At 66.9% G+C, this 21,071-nt stretch overlaps 8 protein-coding genes across 8 annotated transcripts; 4 read left to right on the plus strand and 4 right to left on the minus strand.

Moving 5' to 3' along the window:
• Positions 1–655: 655 nt before the first annotated feature.
• Positions 656–1,125, plus strand: EMIHUDRAFT_222638 (hypothetical protein; the record flags this gene model as incomplete). Its single annotated transcript, XM_005792911.1, has 2 exons — positions 656–1,010; positions 1,061–1,125. 2 exons carry the CDS (start codon positions 656–658, stop codon positions 1,123–1,125), a joined length of 420 nt encoding a protein of 139 aa, XP_005792968.1.
• Positions 1,126–1,554: 429 nt separating this feature from the next.
• EMIHUDRAFT_222639 (hypothetical protein) lies at positions 1,555–2,174 on the plus strand (the record flags this gene model as incomplete). The annotated part of the gene is made up of 2 exons (XM_005792912.1): positions 1,555–1,668; positions 1,737–2,174. The coding sequence occupies 2 exons, from the start codon at positions 1,555–1,557 to the stop codon at positions 2,172–2,174; spliced, it is 552 nt and encodes a 183-aa protein (XP_005792969.1).
• Positions 2,175–2,610: 436 nt separating this feature from the next.
• On the minus strand, positions 2,611–3,247 carry Lhcf36_2 (light harvesting protein; the record flags this gene model as incomplete). The annotated part of the gene is made up of 2 exons (XM_005792913.1): positions 2,611–3,006; positions 3,095–3,247. 2 exons carry the CDS (start codon positions 3,245–3,247, stop codon positions 2,611–2,613), a joined length of 549 nt encoding a protein of 182 aa, XP_005792970.1.
• Positions 3,248–3,815: 568 nt separating this feature from the next.
• EMIHUDRAFT_222641 (hypothetical protein) lies at positions 3,816–4,427 on the minus strand (the record flags this gene model as incomplete). Its single annotated transcript, XM_005792914.1, has 1 exon — positions 3,816–4,427. The coding sequence occupies one exon, from the start codon at positions 4,425–4,427 to the stop codon at positions 3,816–3,818; it is 612 nt and encodes a 203-aa protein (XP_005792971.1).
• A 3,201-nt stretch (positions 4,428–7,628) lies between these two features.
• Positions 7,629–8,192, minus strand: EMIHUDRAFT_360965 (hypothetical protein). The gene has a single exon (XM_005792915.1). The coding sequence runs from the start codon at positions 8,123–8,125 to the stop codon at positions 7,796–7,798; it is 330 nt and encodes a 109-aa protein (XP_005792972.1). The 5' UTR covers positions 8,126–8,192; the 3' UTR covers positions 7,629–7,795.
• A 2,307-nt stretch (positions 8,193–10,499) lies between these two features.
• EMIHUDRAFT_222646 (hypothetical protein) lies at positions 10,500–12,255 on the plus strand (the record flags this gene model as incomplete). Its single annotated transcript, XM_005792916.1, has 4 exons — positions 10,500–10,520; positions 10,722–11,387; positions 11,504–11,870; positions 12,152–12,255. 4 exons carry the CDS (start codon positions 10,500–10,502, stop codon positions 12,253–12,255), a joined length of 1,158 nt encoding a protein of 385 aa, XP_005792973.1.
• Positions 12,256–13,015: 760 nt separating this feature from the next.
• EMIHUDRAFT_222647 (hypothetical protein) lies at positions 13,016–14,015 on the plus strand (the record flags this gene model as incomplete). Its single annotated transcript, XM_005792917.1, has 3 exons — positions 13,016–13,210; positions 13,508–13,806; positions 13,991–14,015. The coding sequence occupies 3 exons, from the start codon at positions 13,016–13,018 to the stop codon at positions 14,013–14,015; spliced, it is 519 nt and encodes a 172-aa protein (XP_005792974.1).
• Positions 14,016–16,000: 1,985 nt separating this feature from the next.
• Positions 16,001–17,146, minus strand: EMIHUDRAFT_69673 (hypothetical protein; the record flags this gene model as incomplete). Its single annotated transcript, XM_005792918.1, has 2 exons — positions 16,001–16,756; positions 16,823–17,146. The coding sequence occupies 2 exons, from the start codon at positions 17,144–17,146 to the stop codon at positions 16,001–16,003; spliced, it is 1,080 nt and encodes a 359-aa protein (XP_005792975.1).
• Positions 17,147–21,071: the final 3,925 nt, after the last annotated feature.

Consider the following 21,071-nt stretch of genomic DNA (forward strand, 5'->3'; position numbering starts at 1 on the left):
CGCTGAACTGCTTGCTGCTGCTGCTCGCTTTGTCCCAGGAGCCAGGTGCTTGTGTCTAATCGTAGTGGGGGCCCTGGCCCCCCTCTGTTTTCTGTTTTCTGTTTTTCAAAACGCCCGCCCGCCCGCCACCCCGAGGTGGCTCGGCCCCCCACTGACCCAGAGATCAAAAAACGTCGGCCCAGACGGCAGACGCGGGCGGGCACGTTAAAATCGTAATCCGTAAACATCTAAAAAGTAAAACACACAACACACACACACACACACCGCTCACCCACGCGCACTGGGCCTTGCACTTTCGTGAATGCCGTGGGGCTCCTGTCGTCAGACGTGGAGACGCGAGGGTTGCCCCCCCTTGCCCCACCACCTCGTGTGTGTGGAGAAGTTTACCTTACCTTACCTTACCTAGTAAAATTCCACCCCGCCAGCAAGGTCGGGTGGGCGCTAGACACGGAGCGAGGGAAGCAGTGGAGCGGGAGCCGCAGCACGAGTGACGGAGGAGCCAGGCCGGCGGCACCCCTCTGCGCTGTCGGCACCGGCGGCGCCGCTCGTACGAACTTCATTTTTTCGGGGACTCGACACTTGACTTGCGAAGACGGACGTCCCGGTCGGCGGTCGGCAGAATCGTCATCGCCGCGCCCCCAAGCGCGCTGCAGCGATGCGAAGGAGCGTCTTCAACGAGGGGCCCGAGGACGCTCTGGTGCCGGACAACGCCCCGCCAGAGATACGTAAGGCCACTGCCTGCTTCACCCGCCAAGCCAATACCACCGCCTGGCCGGTGCTGGGCAACGCTGCATGTGTCGCAAGCATCATCGAGTGCTCCCGGTGCGGCCACCGCATGCATGTCAAGTGCGGCGAGATCTGGTTCCAGCAGAGGCGAACGTGCCCGTACTGCAGCGTGGCGGACGACGGTGGCAACGTGCTTGAGATCAAGGCGAACGGGCCTGTTACGCTGCGGTACTGCCAGCCGGGCAAGCCCAGCCAAGGCACGCCCTCGCGGCTGACCTCCACTGGTCCACCGCCCACTGGTCCCCGAGCCCACGTCGGCCGTGCACACGCATAGGTGTTGGTAAGGGCAAGCTCGCGGCGCCGGAATGCGATCGCTCTCACTTCATCGTTGGCGCCTGAACAGTATCGGAGCTTGCACGCTACCACCACTTGATACGCTCGCCCCCTCAGAGGTCGCCTTCCTTCCGCGAGCGCGACCCTGCACGCGTGTACTCTGAATCCCCCCCAACATGCCCCCTAACACACCCCCTCTCCTGTCTTGAGCCGCCTCGTCTACTCTGCTGAGCATGTTATCCCTCTCGCCTCGTGTGTCGTGGTTGTAAAGAAAAAAGAAAGAAAAGAAACCCACGGGAGGGAGGACGGCACGCCGAAAAAGAAAGAAAGAAAACGGACATGCCAAGGGAGGGATGGGAGGACGGCACGCCGCCACCACACAGGGATTTTAAGGAGAGGCACGCCGACTCGTGTGATCGGATTTCTTCAGTCGGGCCGCTGGCGCCGGGTGGGCGTCTGTTCGAGTGAGTTACGAACCACCGTGACGCTACCGCGATGTCCTTCCACTGCATAGTGCCCGGTCACCCTCCGGTCAGTGCGAACGCCTTCAAGCAGGTCGCGTCCAATCGCTGGATCGTCACGCTCGAGTGTCAGGAGGCAATCAACGAGGTGCGCTGTGATCACCCTGCACACTGTGCGCCCGTGCCACCGACGGCACGCCGCCGACGCGCGAGCAGGTCGTCGCTTTCGTCACTGAGCCCCTGGAGCCGAGCACTGCGCTCGGCTGCCACATCGCGTCGCCGCCTTTTGAGGAGTCGTCCTGGCACTACCTCGGGGCAATCACCGCGCAGGCGCCGTCGGTAGTGTTCAAGACGCGCCTGGTGTGGACGGCGCGCGACGCGCTGCCAACGTGCGTCCAGTTCGGGATCGAGCTGCAGCCCACCGCCCAGCTCGCTGCCCGGCCCGCAGAGATGGTCTCTGTTGAGGTGCTCGAGGCGGGCCGGCGCATAGGGAAGGACCTGTATGAGTACGTCGCCTCCTTTGCGGCTCCGGGAGGCGGGGTGCCGCCGCCCGGGTACATCGTCCTCCGCGGGGACGTCTTTGAGCGATGGCTAGCGCGCTTCAACGACAAGTGCGCGCGCTCTGGGCTCGACTGGCTGTACAACTCTGGCTGATGGCGTCGAGACGATACACGATAGAGCAGAAGCAGAGGAGGGAGAGGGTACGCTTAGGAAGCCGTCGCTTTAGCTCTTAGTGCTCCGGTCGTACTCAGGTAACACTCGCGTGTAGACGCGCACACTTTCTCCCGCCCGATCGAGCAAGATGTACACAATATGGTCAATGCACATATGCCGCTGCGGGTTTTTTACTCTTTTTGTGCATTTGTCGATTTTGTGGCCCCTCGCCGACGCGAGGCGTCAGGCGCATGTCGCGCACATGTTTACCGTGTGGTCGGTTCGTTACGCGGTTATTTACGTCATCTTCATGGAGCTAGCCAGAAAATAAACAATATGCCTCTGTGCGCGCTCTGTGCGGCCGGGCGGAGGGAACAAGACACGCTACCTACATGGTCCGTGTGTGTGAGTGGAGGCCCCCAGGGGAGTTGGGAGCTCAGAACAGCTTGCTGCCGGTGGCGAGCTCCTGCCCGACCATTCCGGCGATGGCAATCATCGCGAGCCGCCCGTTGTTGAGCTCCTTGGTCTGCATCTCGGCGAGGGCAGCGGCGTTGGACGGCTTGAGGCCGAGCGGGTCGAACCCGAGGTCGCCCGGGACGTGGTCCTTGCGGATGCCCCAGAGCTTGGTGCCCGGGTTCTCAAACGTGAAGACCGAGAAAACCTCGGCGACCGCGATGACGCCGACAACCACCGGCCAGAAGGTCTGGAGCGGCGTCTGCTGGAAGGCGACGTACGAGGGGGCGTCATCTGACGCGAACAGCGGATGGAACTGCTCGGCCACGGGGAAGCCCAGCGCGGCGAGCATCGCGACGCGCGCGTGCTTGATCTCGACCTGACGAGACAAAGTTGAGGTGGGAGGCGGGAGGCTCGGGTGCTGGTGGCAGGGTGGCAGCTCGGGAGATTTGGCGGAGGAAACGGACCTCACGGAGGAAGCGGATCGTCTCCTCGTCGCGCTCGGCGCAGAAGTTGAGGGGGTCGAAGTAGCCGAGCGGAGCAGTCGCACCGGGAAGGGCAGCCGCGAACGTGGCGCCATTGAAGGTGGTGGGCGCAACGGAGTTAGAGGCGGTGTCCATCATGTCGGTGAGGTTGTCGACGTTCCAGCCCTCCTCGGGCTCCATCTCGTTGGCGAGGCGAATAGAGGCGGCGGCAGGGGCCGCCGTCGGGCGAATGACGCGCGCGGGCGCGGCGAAGGCGTTGGAGGTCGACGACACGAAGGAGAGCATGGTTGCGTGGTTGATCTGCTGGAAAATTCCGGGAAAACGGAAGAAGGAGGGAAGTGGACCAAAGGTTCTTTTAAAAAATGAGAGAAAGTTCCAAGACCAGTCAGGAGCAGGAGAGCCCCACCTGTGCCCCTGATCGTCCTTCCAAAATCCTGCTCGTGCAGGTGGGGAGGATGACCCTGACACTGACACCCTGTCCTCCTCCCCTATGCCCTATCCCTCGTTTGGCTTGTCTGTTTTCTTTCTTTCTTTCTGCTCCAAGACCAAATGGTGCGTAATGGACACACAGCGCATGGCCATCGCACACAGCGCTATAGACTCTGCTCCGCCAACTGACTCCGTGCCGCATCGCTCATGCGGACTCTCGCGGTCACTCCCTGTACCTTGACGGCCCTACCATCACAGCTGACGCGGCCAGCCCTCACGCGACCGGTGCGGGCATGGCGCGCAGCCTCGCGGCGCGCTCGCGGTCGTCGCGCGCGCTCGGCGCGTCGCGCAGCATCTCGTGCACGTCCGCCCGCTGCTCGAGCAGCAGCGTCAGCAGATGCGCCGCCCGGCCCTTGAGACTCGACGCCTCCTGCAGCGCCTCGGTGAGGAGCGCCAAGGCCTCACCACCCTTATTGGAGCGCAGCGCCCGCATCGCGTACATGCGCCGCAGCCACGCTCGCTGCGCCGCCTCTGGCACGGTCACGCCCACATGGTCCAGGAGCGCAGCGCACGATGACGGCTTGTAGACGTCGTGGAAGACGTCCGACGGGCCGCCGTCGGTGGTGACCACGTTGGGGCCGGACCCGCAGCCGCCCAGGCAGCCGCACGCCTGGACGCGGCTTGCCGCGAAGGCCTCCTGCAGCGTCGCGAGCGCCACTCCGCCGTTCTGGTTGGAGTTGGCCTGATCGGAGGCGGCAGCCAGCGCAAAGAGGGAATCGAGTGTGTCCGCCGAGCCCGCCTTGCGGCAGACGCTATTCTTGCAGATTCTGAGGCCGATGGGATGTATGGAGAGAACCGCGGCAGCGAGCAGGGTGGCAGCTATCATTTTTCGATGAGATGAGTGGTGAGAGGCAGGTGATGTGAGATGGCCGAAGCTTTCTTTTATCAGAAACTGCTCATGGACCATGCATAAGAAAGGGATCCGCCTGTGTTACTACACTCTGTGCGAGTCGGCGTACGTGTAGTCATCCACATACGGCGGGGGGTGCGAGGGCGAAGGCCGCATCTCACTGCTGCCGCGCCGGAGGAAGTTGAAGTTCAAGTTGAGCCGGTTGATCATGTTGTTGTAGTTGCGCTCGACGTCAGCCTGCGCCATGCGTAGGGGCGGGGGGGGAGGGGTCGGCTGGGGGGGGGAGGAGGCAACGCGCAGCTTCCACAGCTTCCGCAGCTTCCGCGCGCGCACCGCAAACTCGTCGGATATCACCCCGTCGTCGCCTTGCGCCAGCATCGCCAAAATATCGCTCTCCACCTGGGGCGCGTGCCTGCGTTACCGCCCGCGCCATAGTGGGGTGGGCCGGGGGCACTCTGGAGCCCGCCTGATTCGCGTACTCCGGGTCCTTTGCCCAGGCGAGGCGATGGCTCTCGCCGCCCAACGGGTCGAGGAAGGGATTGACCATCCCTTCCGGCAGCTGCCCCGGGTTGACGACGCGGGTGGACGAGCCGATCAGCTCGCCTTTAGCAGCAACGCGGATCCATCCTAGTGTGGTGCTGAGCCGAAGCGCGTGAGGGCGCGTCAGGCCCACCGGAGCACATGTGCGACATCGCATTCGCGTGGATGGCCCGCAGGATCTTTTCAACCTCAAAGTCGATGGCATCGTGCCCAAAGGGGTTGGAGAGCTGCGAGAAGGGGGGGGAGGAGGGCGAGGACGGATGAGAGGAGAGGCCGAATGCTGCCGCACAGCAGGTTCGAGGCAGCGAGCGGGCCTGTACGGCGATGCCGCGCATGCCAAGCAGCACGACCTTTGGGCCAGGGCACGGCTCTCGGGCACACGGCCCTCGCCGTCGGGGAAAGAGGGCCATAGGCGAGGGCGAGCGATTGGGCAAGGAGCGGGTCGCCGCGCCGTAAAGAAGGCGAGGATCGGTATGGATAGGAAGACCTTCAGGTCGGGGAACGACGCGAGAGAGTACGAGATGACGAGCAGCTGCACCTGCGTGCGGGGTGCGCGGGCGGCAGCGCCTGCGATAAGCGGTGCGCCCGGGCGGTCGTGGCGGCCGGGTGGTCGGGCGGATGCACAATCATCAGGATGTTGAGCAAGTGAAAGTATCCTATTGCGTCCAGCCCAGGTGACTGGTGGCGTAGCTGCGGGAGGGCGAGGAGCCGCGCAGTGAAGCGAGGCCGACGGGGACCGGCTGCTTGACCATGTTGATGATCTGGCTCGCGTGGTTGCGAAACGCCCAGGTCACGCCAGTGAAGCGATGTGTGATGAGCTCGCGCGAAATGTCGGGGTACGAGTCGCCTTCCCGCGCGAGCAACGCTCTGACGTGCTCCAGCGCCCAGCAGAGAGGGATGAACTGCTTCATCCCCTTGTACGCCTTGATCGTGGCAACCTCGTCCTGGCTCATGGTATCGCGCATCCTGCGAGAGAGCCGGGGCGCCCGTGAAGCAGTGCGCCGGCAGCTGCGGCGGGGTGGCGCCACCGGGGAAGGCGCACTGCATCATCTTCCATTCGTTCTCCTGGATGCCCTGGTCATACACCGCATAGAAGGAGAGGTGCGCCGATGCGAGGAAGAAGCGGAGCGCGTTCCAGCGGAACGTCGACCTGACAAGGCGCGGTGCGAGCTGTATCGGGCGCCCGGCCATTGCTCCTCTGCCTTGCGCGTGTGCGAGCCTGTATGGCTCCTCGACCGCCTCGGAGTAGACCTTGCAGAGCGAGACCCACTCCATGGTCCGGCCACCGATGCCGAGCACATGGCCGTAAAAGGTGTAAAAGCGGTTGTACATGGCGTTGCCGTAAAAAATGACGAAAAAGAAGAGCAGCGAGGAGCACAGCGTCCCAATCTTCCAGTCGAGCACCGGAAGAGGGTGAGGGGACATGCCGGTCTCTATCCGGCCGTCGAGCAGCAGAAAGATGATGTGGGAGGACATCGTGAGCCAAAAGATGGGGCCAAAGAACGCGCCGACGAGGACGGTCCCCCGCCACATGCAGAGGAGCCGTGGCAGCCCGCACCATCCAGTGAGGTCGCCGGCATCGTATTCGATCGTCATAGCTGGGGCAGGCGCTCCATGGGCGCAACCATCCCCGGCAATCACGACTTTACTTTTGCCATTGAGGCAAAAGTGCGCATTCAATTGCCCCATTCTTGACGCGAGCAGGCGCAGTGGGGAGGCTCTGCAGCGCATGGCCTTTTACACCCCCCACAGCAAATCGGTTTTTGCCCTTAACTAGTGCCGTTTTCGTTGGACCAATTTTCGCTTAACCGTTGGTCGGTTTGAGCACTATTTCAGCCAACGCCCACAGCAAATCGGTGAAAACCTGCTCTGCGAGAGCGAGTTTTGTGGCTTAATCCGGCTTCCGTCGGCCGTCCCGTGACTCATCGCGCCGCCGCGTTGCACATTGGACACATGCTCTAGGTCTAGCGCCTCGCCGAGGCGCACAATAGTCCCCAGTCTGGCAACGGCCAGTTCTGTCATCCTGGTGCTCAAGGAAACGGAAAGCGGCGAAAGCCGACGGTTGGTAGGAATGGGGCTCTGGCCAGATTTGGGCTTGGAGTGGCTGCGTCGAGTTTTGGATCTCGACGCGTCGATAATAGTGCGAGTTTTTTTGGCCCATTTTGCGCTTGGCATCGCTGGGAAATCGCACTATTTAAGGGCAAAAACCGATTTGCTGTGGGGGGCGTTATAGTTGTGAAAGTGGTGCTTGCTGTTGCCCTCGCCGTGTAAGTGTCCCACTTATCGAATTTGTGCAGGCGAGAGTACTCGTCCGAATTCCGGCGTTTTTCATAATTCTCACCCTACTATACTACAAGTACTCTCATAGCTCGTTCGACTAATTACTCGTATGCAGTACACTCGCTATCCCCGGACCCACAGCGGAGCTGCGGGACCAGTGCCCCATCACATGACCCTAGTAGAGTCATAGGGAGGAGGAGACAATCGAGCCACAATCGCCGCTCGGGAGCGATTCTAAGATCAGGCCTGCCACTGGGCGAAAATCGGCCGTCCCTCAGTGCTTCCAGCCTGCCCGCTTCAGTTTCCTCAATTGGCTCGAATTTTGCTTGTAGAAAAAAGAATAGCGCCGATCGCGGGCCGCCGGAGCGGGCATTTCGAAGTGGTCAGCGGGCATTTCGAAGTGGTGCGGCGGCAGGCTGCCACCGCTGCCCGGGCGCCCCGAGCGGCGGCGGAGGGCCGCCCAGGCCACCACCAGTGCCCCTCCCACCGGCAGCGCGGCGGCAGCGGCGCCGACCGCCCCTCCATCAGCGGTGGCGCGACGGCTGTCGTCGGGGCGCCGGCAGGTGCCGCGCGCAGAGGGTGCCACCGGACCGGCCGACGCGCGCCCGGCGGAGCCTTCGTCGTGCATGGCGGGCCGAGCACCCCCGCGTCGCTTCTCGGCGCATTGGAGAGCAGAGGAAGCTGCTGGCGTCGCCGCTGGGATCGGCGGCGGCGCCAGCAGCGTTCTCGGATCTGAAGCCGACTTTGAGCGCCGATCGATCGATCTGAGGGCTGGCCGATGGGTGGCGCTGGGACATCGCCGCCGCCGCGGAGGCCGGCGGCGACCAGAGGAGCGGTTGGGGCGCGTGGCGCATATGTTACCTGCCAAAAGTGAGCATTCAAGTGTGCTTCGAGATTTATTCGAGATTTGTAACTTAGATTTTCGTTTCCAGCGGGGAGGTGGCAGACCTGATCTTAGAATCGCTCTCGGCGCGACAATTCATGGACCGACTGAGGCTCGAGCTGCTTCTCGGGCACAGGGGGACCGAAACTAGTCAAGCCCGCGCCGGCCAAGACAACGACGACAGCGACGAGGGCGCAAGGAGCGACGACGAGGAGACACCCGACCACGCAGCAGAGCCAGGACCGAGCGAGCAACCACCCGAAACGGGCCATCCGAACGATGGCAGCCAGGCAGACGACGAATTTACAGTCATGGAGGCGTAGACGAAGAACAGCCAGAGCACGAGGCATCCCAGCCGCCGAGGAAGCGGGGACGATTTGAGAACGAACGGAGCGATTCGATGAGTCAGGGAGAGGGGGCGAGCCAGCAGCATGACGAGGGCGAGGAGCAGATGACGAAAGCGCAGAGGAAGCGGGAGCGCCAACGAAAGGAGGGCCCGCCACGGAAGCCTAGAGATAATTTCAGACGGAGACGCGCTGACCAACCGTACTAAGCCGACAGAGGAAGGGGGCTCCGAAAGGCCGCGCATGCCCCCGCATGCCGGGCGAATAGGCAGGTCACAGACCTCCCCCTTCCCGATGAACGTGGTTCATGGTGGGTGTTCTGTTCATAACGCTACTTACTTGTAACCACGATCGATGCGAGGACGCAAGTCCACCAAACTCGGCCATTCCAACGGCCAGACCGCTCGCTTAAGGCTGATTGGCTAGACGAGCGGTCTACCTCCGACAGGGCGGTCCGACAGCGCGTGGATCCGGCCCGCCCCGGCGGGTTACGGTTTATTTAGCGCGCCGACAGACCGCCCTCTCCATCACCCTCGCCCAGGGATCTACAATGCTGTCTTAAGGTCCGACAGGTTCGGCACCGGGCACCGCCTCGGTATACAAAATGCGCCTGCGGGCGGACCCTTACAGATCACAGATCACAGATCATAGATCTAGGGAGGGTCACCCTGCTCCCTCATGCAAGCTGGGAGAGTCAAATGGGCATCCGCTCGTTGGACACACCGCAATCGTCCTTGCTGGCGTGATCGACCTGCACCTCCGAACTCGACAGTCGCACGTTGTGACGGGGGGTGATGTGGTCGGTACGGACAGAGACATTGGGCCCGAGATGGGGCACAGGCCATCCCATAGTGCAGCTCGAGGATGGCTGGCCGCGCTGGCAGCGCTGCGCTAAAGGAATGGTTGGCTTGCAATCCTGCCGCCCAAATGTGCCATCGAGCGTCGGAGGCTGCAACCAGACTGCGACTATCGGTGGTATGGGCCCGCAGCGTGGCCTCGACCGCTTTGGGTACTGGAGGCAGAGCGACTGCATCGGGTCACCCTTGCCGTTCCTGGATGACAACACACTCGTGCCCGTCGTCCACATCGCGCAGCGCGCCTTCTACCCGCGTCCGAAGCTGCGCGAAGGGGGGCTCAAGGGCTGCTGGTTCTTTGTCGCTCCGGGCAGTGACACGTACATTTCTATCGGTCGGAGTCTTCGCGCGGGTACGCGCGTGAGGGCGGTGCAGCTGCTCGGATTGAACATGACATTGCCACCTCACTATCCGTTTGCGCTGGACTACCAGCCTGTGTGCGAAGCTACGCAGAAGCTCGGTTTCGACACGATTCAGTACCACAACCAGACGCGGGTGCGGAGGTTCACGGATGCCATCCCTGAAATCGTCGTGTGTCGACGCGAGTGCACCGACTCGAAGCCCTCCTTTGATGACGCATGCGCTGGAAACATCACGGTGTATCGAGGAGATGGCAGCCGGTGCTCTTGCGACAACAAGCAGCGAATCCTGAATTGCGCGGGCACGCCAGCGGGCGAGACTGAAACGAATGGCGAGAACGGCCACGCCTCGCTCCATCCATAGCCGTCAAAGCAGGCGGCATCGATTTCGCGCGAACGCAGCGTTGCCAGGTGACTCTCCCAGCGATTATGCTCGAGGCGGAAGGCAATGTCATCGAGAGGCCGCGGCCGCTCCCGCGGCTGCAGCCGCACCGGCTGCCTAGCCCGCTAGCCGGCTGGCGGCCGCAGGCCGCCCATGAATGCGACGACGGCCGCAATTGCCGCCCTCCTCGCCCAGCGCATTGCTTAGTGGTGCGCTCGCCTCCCTCCTGCGCGACGCTCATTCGAACGCGTTCTTGTCTGTCTCGGCGCGCGCGCAGCGCGCGAAAGAGGTGAGGTGTGAAGAGGGGGGTCGTGTCCGGTGTGAAGGGTAACCCACGGAAGGTATCAACTAGGGGCCCAATGCGGATTCAAGAGGGTATCAGAGTATAGCCTTAGGGTATGATTCGATGATACCATACCAAGCTGAAGTACCGAATCCAGCAGCCCAAACTATGTGCCTTCCCGCCTCCAGCACAGCAGACGCTACGCCGCCGCCGCCGCCGCCACCTCTGCCGCCGCCGCTGCTCGCAGCCCTCGCCGCCGGCTGGGGTGCCGGCTCAAGCTTGCGGCCAGCCCAAGAAGCGGCAATCCGCGCGGTGCTCGAGCGGCGAGACTCACTCATCGTGCAGAGCACAGGCTTCGGCAAGTCGCTCTGCTTCCAGCTCCCTGCCGCGGCGTCGCCGGGTGTCACCGTCGCCATCACTCCTCTCGTCGCCCTGGCTGCTGACCAGCTCCGCGAGTGCGGTGAGCGAGGCATCTCTGCGGCGTCGTGGTCGGCGTCGCTCGACGCGGCGGCCCGAGACGCTCTGGCGGCGGACCTGGAGGAGGAGGCGCCCGACACCAAGCTGCTCTACCTGACGCCCGAAGGGCTGCAGACGCCGCGCGTCAAGGAGATGCTGCGCAGCCTCCACGGGCGGGGCCTGCTCGCTGCATTCGCGGTCGACGAGGCGCACTGCGTCAGCCAGTGGGGGCACGACTTCCGACCGAGCTACCTCGAGATTGGCGCCATCCGCAGCCAGCTGCCCGGCGTCCCCTTCCAAGCGCTGACGGCGACGGCGACAGACAAGGTCCGCGCGGACGTGTGCCGCTCGCTCCGCCTGGCGGACGAGGTGCGGGTCATCGGCTCGGTGGACCGGCGCAACCTCTTCTGGAGCGTCGCGAGCGGCTTCGTGAGCGACGAGGACGAGCTGGAGGACCTCTACGAGTGGCTGTGCGACCACGAGGGCAGCGGGATCATCTACTGCGCGTCGCGCAAGGGGTGCGAGACCCTCGCGACGACCCTCTCGGAGGCAGGGGTAGACGCCTCCGCCTACCACGCCGGCCTCCCGCGCGAGGCGCGCCACCCTCCCCTACCCCACGGTACCCGAACCCACCCTCCCCTGCCGCCTACCACGCCGGCCTCCCGCGCGAGGCGCGCGAGCGGCTGCAGCTCGACTTCCTCGACGGGACTGCGCGCGTGCTCGTCGCGACCATCGCCTTTGGCCTCGGCGTCAACAAGCCGGACGTGCGCTGGGTCCTGCACTGGGACCTGCCAAAGAGCCTCGCCGCGCTGGTGCAGGAGGCGGGCCGCGGAGGCAGGGACGGCGCGCCGGCCGTCTCTCGCGTGTACGTCAACGAGCGGCGCGGCTCCGCCGACGAGCGGCGCGGCGGAGGCACCAGCGGAGGAGTGAGGCGCTACTGCGACACTCGCTCGTGCCGGCGCGACACGCTACTCGCCCACTTTGGGGAGGTGGCGTCGGCTGAGGGCGCGCGGGCCGCGCCCGAGAGCTGCTGCGACCGTTGCGCCGAGCGAGCGCTGCAGCCCTGTCCGCCGCCGCTGCCGCCAGTGCCCGTCGCCGCCGCCGGGCCGAGCGCGCTCCACGCGCCCCGCCGGCCGCCGCCGCCGCTCGGCGCGCGGCCGAACCGCCGCCCCCCGCTTGCGTCTCGCAATCCCATCGTCGCTCCGGGCGCCGCGCCTCCGTCGGCTCCCTCGGCGGCGGCGCGCCCCTTCAAGGTGCCTCGACGCGCCCCTCCGGCCGAGTGAAGGTCGGGGGGCGGCTCTCGAAGGACGGGTGCGCAGGCATCGTCCCGCCGTGCGCAAGCGCAGGCATCTTCCCGTTACAGTTGGCAGAGGTCGGACTTCATGGGCTCGAGTGCGAACGTGCGAGGGTGACGCGGGGTTGACACAGTCTTGTGCTACTTGGGTGCGGGTCGATTTTTCGGAGAAAGAGAAGAAAGAAAAGAAAGAAAACAGACAAGCCAAGGGAGGGATGGAGCCACCACGCGCACCAGCCAGGCCCAGGGAGAGGACGGCACGCGTCACGCGATTTCGAAATTTTGTTCTCGTCGGTTTCGGGAAAAAATGCTGTGATAGTGCTAGCACGCGCCAGTCCGCACCTGTGTCGAGCCTGTAGTCTGCTGTCCCGGAGACTTCTTTTGGAGTTTTGGTTAAAATATTTTTAGTGCACTTGCCGAGCTTCGTGCCAGTGCGGGGCTGCGCGCCAGTCCCGCGCCTGCCCAAAAAAACCAGGAAGTGCCTGTCGCGTGAATCGTGTTTGTGCCACGGGTTTTTGTAAAACGTGTGTATCGCGCGCCTTGCGGGGGGGGCGCGGAAAAGAGGAACCTCTTAGCGCCATCGCCACGGTGCTGCATGCAGCGCCGGGCGACGACGGCTTACCGCCTCCCGGTCCCCCTCGGCACACCTCCGCTGCTCAATGTTTGACGGCTCGAACCCGTGAAGCTTCCCCGTGCGCGGGTTACCCCGCACACGGGTCAGCCTGCCAGCCACGTATCCACGCAAGCGTGGTCCGCGTGCATGGCATACAGGCGTCCGCCAGACAGCGCAGAGGCTAGGCGCTCGTAAAATTCTCCTCGCGGCCCCACTCACTGGTGACACTCACACTCGCTCACCGCTCACTCACCGCTCACTGCTCACGGCAACGCAATGTCCGCCGCTGGCATGGGAGGCGTCATGGAAGGCCTCATTGAGAACAGCGAGAGACCCACCCTTCCAGACCCCGCCTTGATGCAGCTCGTCGCTGCGTCAGCCTCCCTTCGGCACCTGACTGGCCCGCTGGCGACAGTCACGTGGGAGGAGCTCGCTGCCGACTGCGCGCCGCCGTCCGGAGAGGTTCGGCTGGTGCGCACCGTCCTCCTGCGCCGGCTCGCTGCTCTCGGCGTGTCGCTGTCTGACCGACAAGCGTTTGCGTCCACATTCTGCGCGCTGCCTTGTCGGCCTGGAGGAGGGCCAGCGAGACCCACCACGGCTGACTGTGCTGCTGCCGCCTCCGCCGACGCCTCCGCCACCGCAGCACCGCCGGACAGCAAGCTGCCGGGCGAGGTTTCCGACGCTCTCTCCTGGAACTTTCAGCAACCCCTGCCTGCCGCCGCCACAGCTCCGCTCGAGGAGCAGCCTTACCCGCCGCCGCGCGGACAGCTCTCGGCGCCACCGCCGGCCCCGCCGTCACAAGACCGTGTCACGGCGGAGGCTGCCCGAGCCCTCTCTGGCTCGCTGAGCAGCCTGTTCGCGATGCTTGAGGAGCGCGACGAGGAGTTGAGGAGGCTGCGCGGGCAGCTCGAGCTGAGCCAGCGGCGGGGCCGCAAGCTGCAAGCGCTGCTCAACGAGGCGTACGATAAGGAGGCGGCGTCCATCATCGATGCCGCCCTCAAGGGCACGCAGCAGATTCTGACAGCACAGGCGGCTGCCGGCTGCGGCAACGATCGGCCGCTTGATGCGTTGGACATGCCATAGGTAGAGCCGTAGTTGTTGGGGAGCCCCACTGTTGTTCTGTTGTTACTGTTAACACTAGCAACACTGTTAAGCTCCCGTTTGGCAGGAGGCTACCCCGCGGCGCGCCGCGCTCGGGGGGCTCTGGGGGGCCTCCTTTCTCCCCAGCCCGCTGTCTCCGCCCGCAGCGAGGGGACCGAGCCCGGTAGCCCGCTAGTCGTCTGCTGTCTGGCCGGTTTTTTTGCGGTATCTTGATGTATCTCTCCATATCTGACCGATCCCGGTAGTGGCCACCGGAAACGGACTATACGCGGCACCCGCGCTCGTAAGAGGTGGCTGGCGCCCTGAGGCGGCATTTGGTGGCGTGGGGAGTGCGGAACGCTACTGGCGGCGTGACAGGGGGCCTCTCTCGGCTGAGTGTGCCGCCCATCGGCACGCGGGTGCGCAGACGACATCGCGACTCTGCCCGCTCGCTCGACCCTTTTGCCGCTAGAGGGCGCCGGCCGCGTGTAAGAGGTGGCTGGCGCCCTGAGGCGGCATTTGGTGGCGTGGGGAGTGCGGAACGCTACTGGCGGCGTGACAGGGCCTCTCTCAGCGGAGTGTGCCGCCCATCGGCACGCGGGTGCGCAGACATCGCGCGACTCTGCCCGCTCGCTCGACCCTTTTGCCGCTAGAGGGCGCCGGCCGCGTGTAAGAGGTGGCTGGCGCCCTGAGGCGGCATTTGGTGGCGTGGGGAGTGCGGAACGCTACTGGCGGCGTGACAGGGCCTCTCTCAGCGGAGTGTGCCGCCCATCGGCACGCGGGTGCGCAGACATCGCGCGACTCTGCCCGCTCGCTCGACCCTTTTGCCGCTAGAGGGCGCCGGCCGCGTGTAAGAGGTGGCTGGCGCCCTGAGGCGGCATTTGGTGGCGTGGGGAGTGCGGAACGCTACCGGCGGCGTGACAGGGCCTCTCTCGGTTGCGTGTGCCGCCCATCGGCACGCGGGTGCGCGGGTGCGCAGACATCGCGACTCTCCCGCTCGCTTGACCCTTTTGCCGCGAGAGGGCGCCGGCCGGGTGTAAGAGGTGGCTGGCACCCTGAGGCGGCATTTGGTGGGGTCGGCGTGCGGGGCTGAGTCTTACTCGTCGGCGCTGGGGCCAGATTCCAGCGCAGAACTCTGCAACGCTGGCATATAGACCCAACAAGACTAACCCTAACCCTAACTAACCCTAACCCTAGCCCTAGCCCTAACACCCTAACCCTAACACCCTAACCCTAACCCTAGGTCAGCGTACGGGGCTGAGTCTTACTCGTCGGCGCTGGGGCCAGACCCCAGCGCAGAACCCTGCAACGCTGGCATATACAGACACAACAAGACTAATTTTAACCCTAACCCTAACCCTAACCCTAACCCTAACCCTAACCCTAACCCGAACCCGAACCCGAACCCGAACCCGAACCCGAACCCGAACCCGAACCCGACCGGACCTGTGGACCGGACCCCTAACTCCACACCGCAAATTTGAAAGATCTTGATGAAAATCAGGGGCCCGACCGCAAATTTCTCCAAAATTTTCGCAGGCGCTCCGCGCCTGCAGATTTTGATTTTGAAAGAAATTAAGTAAAATTGCCTATTAAATTGGGGGCTGGGCCAAGCGCTCTCTGCGCGCTCTCTAGAGTACCCCTGCCGCGCCTCGCCGCCGCCTCGGCCTGCGAGTGCGACGCGCGGACGGTGTAAACTGTATTATCACTTATCAGTCACCTTTGCCACCGTCGCGCAACCATACGCTTTAACCCTTTATCCCCCTCATCCGCCCCCGCGGATCCGGAATTGCGACACGCCGACGGGTGGCATAAGGTGACTGATAGTGGTACACACCGTCGCAGCCTCTGGCTCACAACTCGATCAATACAGAATAGCAAAACACACACACCACAAACCTGAACGGGCACACACCAGCGTCTGCCCCACGGACGACGGAGATACCGCGCCGGCAACCACGCGCCACACACACACACACACACACACACACACACACACACACACACACACACACACACACACACACACACACACACACACACACACACTTACACATGCCAGAACATCTCACGAAAACGTCCGTCAGGGGCCACGCCGGCTTCTGGGCCGCGGCTCAGTAGCGGATGCCGAGGCAGCACCACTGGTAGCAGTCGTACCTACAGCAAAAAGGCCTCCCGGGATCACACCCGCTGCAGTGGCGAGCACGCACCCGCACGCGCAGAGACGCACGTGCGCGTGCGCCAGTGGTCGAGGGACTCGGAGACGAGGCTCGCGGCGAACCGCGCCGCCTGCACCTCCGAGTCGTGCGGCCGGAAGCGCTGACGCATCGCGTCGATCGACGCCTCCCCGGCGCGGAAGCAAGGCAGCGAGCCGCCGGTGGCGTGGTAGGCGGCGGCGACGGAGAGGAGGAGCTCCTCGCGGTGGCGGCGCGCCTCGAGGTAGCCGCGCACGACGAGCAGCCGAAAGTAGGCGAACCACGGCGACGACGCGCCGCCCATCACCTCGACCCACTCGCGCGTGAGCTTGAAGGGCGCAGACTCGAAGCCGATGTTTTTGCCGGGCGAGTTGGAGAGGAGGAAGCCAAAGTCGATGTGGACGACGGAGCCGTCGGCGCGCAGCAGGATGTTGCCGTTGTGCCGGTCCTTGATCTGGAGGAGGTAGCACGCGACAGAGTACGCGGCGCTGGACTGCACGAAGTTGCGCCGGGCGGCATAGAAGGCGCGCGAGGAGGGGCCGCCGTAGCGCGCGCGGAAGAAGGCGGCGAGCGAGGAGAAGGAGGCGGTCTTGCAGATGCCGTCGAGCGACTTTGCGTCGGGGACGACCTCGATGAGCCCGGCGGTGGCCGAGGTTGCGAGGATCGTGTACGGGAAGAGGCGGAGCGGCATGCGCGCGCTGCTCCAGACGCGGCCGAGCTGGGCGATGAAGGAGACGGCGAGCTGCTCCTGCGAGGCGGCGGGGGCGGAGGGGGCGGGGTGGGGAGCGGGCGAGGAGAGGCGACGGACGCGCGGGCGGAGCAGCCGCTCCTGCAGAAGCTCGTCGTCCGCCTTGACGATCATCGCAAAGAGGCGCCAGCCTGGCTCACCGCCCCGCGGCGACGCAGCGCGCAGCCGGTCGACCCGCTGCGACCAGAGCTCGCCGAAGCCCTCCTCTGGGGAGTAGGCGCCAAGCCCAAGCCCGCCGCCCTCCTCCTCGCCGCTGTGCGGGCTGCCTTGCTCGTCGACGCCTCCCGCTGGCGGGGGGGGCGGGGGCCGCGCGTCGCCGTGCGGGCCGGCGGCCGGCGGCAGGGCGTGAGAGGAGCTTCCGGCGAAGCCGGGCAGCGGCGCCATGGCGGTCGGCGAGAGTTCGTCAGAGTCGGAGAGGAGGGAGACCTGGAGGAGAGGGGCGGGGCGAGGGGGCGATCGGAGGGGATCAGAAAGGGGGGGGGGGGGGGGCGGAGGCGGTCTTGGGGGCCGGGGGGGAGGGAAGGGGAGGGGAGGGAGGAGGCGCCTTGAGCTGCTTCTCGCTCAGCTTGAGCCGAGGAGGAACTCCTCGCCGCCGCCCCGACCCGCTGCCGCTGCCGCTGCCGGCGTCGGCCGCCGATGCGCCCGCCGAGGCAGCGGGCCACGCCCCCGCGGCAGGCGCCGGCAGCCCGGAAAGGATCGGCTCCAGGCGCGGAGGCTCCAAAGCGCTCGACGAAGCGGCTGCCGCATCACCGCGCTCTCCGGCGCCCTCCCCGCTTGCTGCACCGCCGTGGTTCGCGCTGGAGGTGGCCGCCGCCTGGCCGCCCGTGCCGCCGCTGCCGACAGCGCGCAGCCCCTTTCCGCTGTTGGAGTGGTGGCGGCGCCGGCGCTGCCGCTCGGCGTCCGAATCAGACCACGGCTGTCTCTGCTGCCGGCGCAGCAACCGACGCTCGCCGTGAGAGCCGGCGTCGGTCCTCGCCGGAGAGAGCGCCGGCAGCTGCAGTGGCAGAGCGTCGCCGCCGCGGCGAGCCAAGGACAGCTCGTTCTGCAGGTCGGCGTCCGACGACTGCGTCTCAGAGTCGGACGCCTCGCCCGGCAATCGGGCGTGGCGCGCCCCGCCGCCACCGCACCCGGCAAAGCCGCGCCCGTCGGAGCCGACCGCGGTGAAGACCTCGCCCAACCGCTCCGTGAGGCGCCGCAGAGGGTACGACGCCGCGCGCGTCTCGAGCCGCTGCCCGTGAGACACGACCGCCTCTGCCGACCGGCCGCGCGCGTAGCTGCTCGAGCTGCTCGGGCCGTCGTAGCTTGGCCCGTCGGAGCTCAACGCGAGCTCGAGCGGCTCGCAGCTGGAGGCGCCGGCCGACGCCTCGCCAAAGTCCTCCAGCGGCGCCTCGCTTGGCGCCAGGTCGCACGAGTTCGCCCCTCCCGGAAGAAGCGCGGCCACAGCCTCCCTGCCAGCCGCGCCGCTGCGTCGCCGCCGCTGCCGCCGCGCCGCCGCCGCCCGCCCCAAGCCGGCGGCGCGGCTGTCGGCGCCGGCGCGCGGCGTCCCCCTGTCTCGCGCCTCTCCAACTGCGGCGAGGGCGCGCCCCGCCACCTGCTTCGTCACCTCAGCGGCCGCGGAAGCGAAGCGCGATCCGGCGGCCGCCGCGCGCTGCGCCGTCGTCGTCGCGGCGAGGCGGTGCGCGCCCTGCGCCGCCTTCTCGGCCAGGTGTGAGGCCCGCCGGAGCAGCGCGCCGCGCGGCGTGGGCGACTGCTCCTCGCTGCCCGGCTCGCAGAGCAGCTCCACAAAGACGAGGTACGGCGCGCGCTCCTTTGTCGAGAGCACGACCGCCTATTCACGGCGTGCGCTGTGAAGAGACGCCGCTCCCGCGCGCCTGCATCCTCTGCCGCGAGGAATGAGGGGCCTCGTCCTCGACGAAGCGGAGCACCTTGTGCGGCGGGTCCGAGGCGGGGAGGAGCGGGATGAAGGGCGACCACCCGCCCGGCTGGGCGGCGCGCTCGCGCAGTTCCTCATTGAGTCTCGCCAGCTCGTCCTTGAGTGCTCCGGCGCGCAGGGGGCGGTCGAAGTGCTTGAGCCGCTCGGCGACACCGGTGAGGTCGGCGACGAAAGCGAGCTGCTCCGCAAAGGCCTGGCGAGCAGGGAGAGGGGTTCAGGTGAGGGGACGGGCGGCGGCCGATCGGTGGGAGAGACCCCCCCCGCCCCCCCAAAGCACAGCTTCAGCCGGAGGTGAACCTGTGTTTGGCTGATCATGAGTCTAAGACTCTGTTTATCGGCTGCGCGCGCCTCAGCTCGCTCATCGTCGGTCGCCCCTCTACTCACCCCGCTCTCCGTCCGCCGCCCGACAGCCGAGCAAGCGCCCACGGAGCTCACGCCGCCGTCCGACTCATCCGACGCAGCGCCACCGCCGTCGTCTCCCCCCCCGCCGCCGCCGCCGCCGCCCCCCTCCCCGCCCCCGCCCCCGCCGCCGCCGCCGCCGCCGCCGCCGCCGCCGCCGCCGCCGCCGCCGAGCGAGGAGACGTCTCGGATCAGGCCGGCGGCGTGGCAGACTCGGAGGCGGAGCGCGCCGGCGTAGTCTGCCCGCGCGGCGGCGTGCGCCAGCGCCTGCTGCTGCGACGCGTGCTGCTGCGAGCCACCCACCCCCCCGAGCGAGGGGCGGCGCGAGTGGCCGTGTCCTCCCCCGGACGGCGTGGCCGGCCTCGAGCCCGGCCTCGAGCCCGGCCTAAGGTGATGTCCCGGACATGTCATGGACGTGTCCCGGACATGCCTCGATCCAGCCCTCGAGCCCGGCCGGCTCCGCGAGGAATGGCCGGCGGGCTGGTCGCAAGAGGGGCCGCCGGCCGCGTCGAGCGCGCGGCCGGCGGTCGCCGCCCTCCGGATCGGGGAGGGGAGGGACACCTTGCGGCGCGGCAGCTGCGGCACGGCCGAGGCAGGCAGCTGCGGCACGGCCGAGGCAGGCAGCTGCGGCACGGCCGAGGCAGGCAGCTCCTCCATAGACATGACGCGGCCTCGCTCTTGCGCCTCGGGGGCGGAGGCTGGTCCGGCGTGGTGCGGCAGCAGCGGCTGCAGCTGCGACGGCGCCGCGACGACAGGGACGGGGACGGGCGCAGGGAGCGGGCCCGGCGAAGGAGCGGGCTCCCCCCCCTCCGCTCCAAACGCCGGCGGCGTCGACGGGGCAGCAAGCGGCGGCACTCCGAGCGGCGGGGTGCCCGGAGCCGGGACAGCGGCCGCCAAGTTGTGCTGGCCCTCCCCCCGCTCGCCCCCCCCCTCCTCCGTCGCCCCTGCCGCGGCTGCCGCCCCCCCGCCCCCCGCCCCGCCCCCCGCCCCGCCCCCCGCCTCTGAGGCGGAGACGGCGTCGCTCATGTTGCTGCTGAAGCGGCCCGGCGCCGAGACGCCCTCGCCACCCTCCCCCTCGCCCCCCTCCCCCTTCTCCGCCCGCGGCAGCTCCGTCCCGGCGGCCAGCGCCGCCTCTTCGTCCTCGTGCGCCGACACCGCCGCAGCCATCAGCGCGCGCGCGCGTGGAGAGGCGAGCTGCAGCAGCGACGGCGCAGACACGACCCGCTGCACGCCGGGCGGAGAGAAGGCGGAGGAGGAGGCGGGGCCGCCCGCGCCGGGCTGCGCAAGCAGCAGCCAGTAGAGCTGCAGCGCGAACCGCGGCGAGCCGCCGCAGAAGCGCAGCAGCGTCGCCTGCGAGGAAAAGAGGCGGCGGGGCGGAGCGGTGAGGAGGAAGGGCGGACGGCGGTGGGCAGCAGCTGGCGGCGGCTCCTCGAGCGACGCGGCGGCGGCGCGCGCGAGCCGTTCAGCGTCGGCGGCACGCCTGCCGCCCGGCGGGAGGTGTCATGGGGGGGGGGGGGGGAGACGGGAGGGGTAGCGGTCCCAAGGCGGAGGCCGAGGGCCATGCGGCGCGTCTCTTTAGCGGCTGGGCGGCGCGCGCCCGTCCGACGAGGGAGGCGGCGGGAGCGGCGCGGGGCGCGGCGAGTGGCCGAGCATCCCCGAGGCGGCGTGCGGGTGCGCGGTCCCGTCCACCGCAGCGGACGCGTGGTGCACAATCAGAAAGCCCGCCAGCTGAGGCAGGATCGCAAAGAGCGCCGCCGGCTGCGCCGCCATCAGCCGCACGAGCCGCCCGCCGACGTCGGCGTGCATCGGGTCGAACTCTCCGCCCCACAGCTGCGCCACAATCGCGTGCGCCTCTGCCCACACGCCGCTCCGCCTCAGCCCAACGCCGCTGCCGCGCCCACCGCCACCTCCGCCGCCGGGAGGGCTCGGCCCGCCTCCGGTGAGGCCGAGGGCGGTGGAGGAGTAGCCCGCGGCGGG

The sequence above is a fragment of the Emiliania huxleyi genome (assembly GCF_000372725.1).
Source record: "Emiliania huxleyi CCMP1516 unplaced genomic scaffold EMIHUscaffold_104, whole genome shotgun sequence".
Lineage (NCBI taxonomy): Eukaryota > Haptophyta > Isochrysidales > Noelaerhabdaceae > Emiliania > Emiliania huxleyi.

Excerpts from the sequence above, each read along its gene's own strand:
- EMIHUDRAFT_360965 (XM_005792915.1), bottom strand. The coding sequence starts at position 8,125 with ATGCGCCACGCGCCCCAACCGCTCCTCTGGTCGCCGCCGGCCTCCGCG.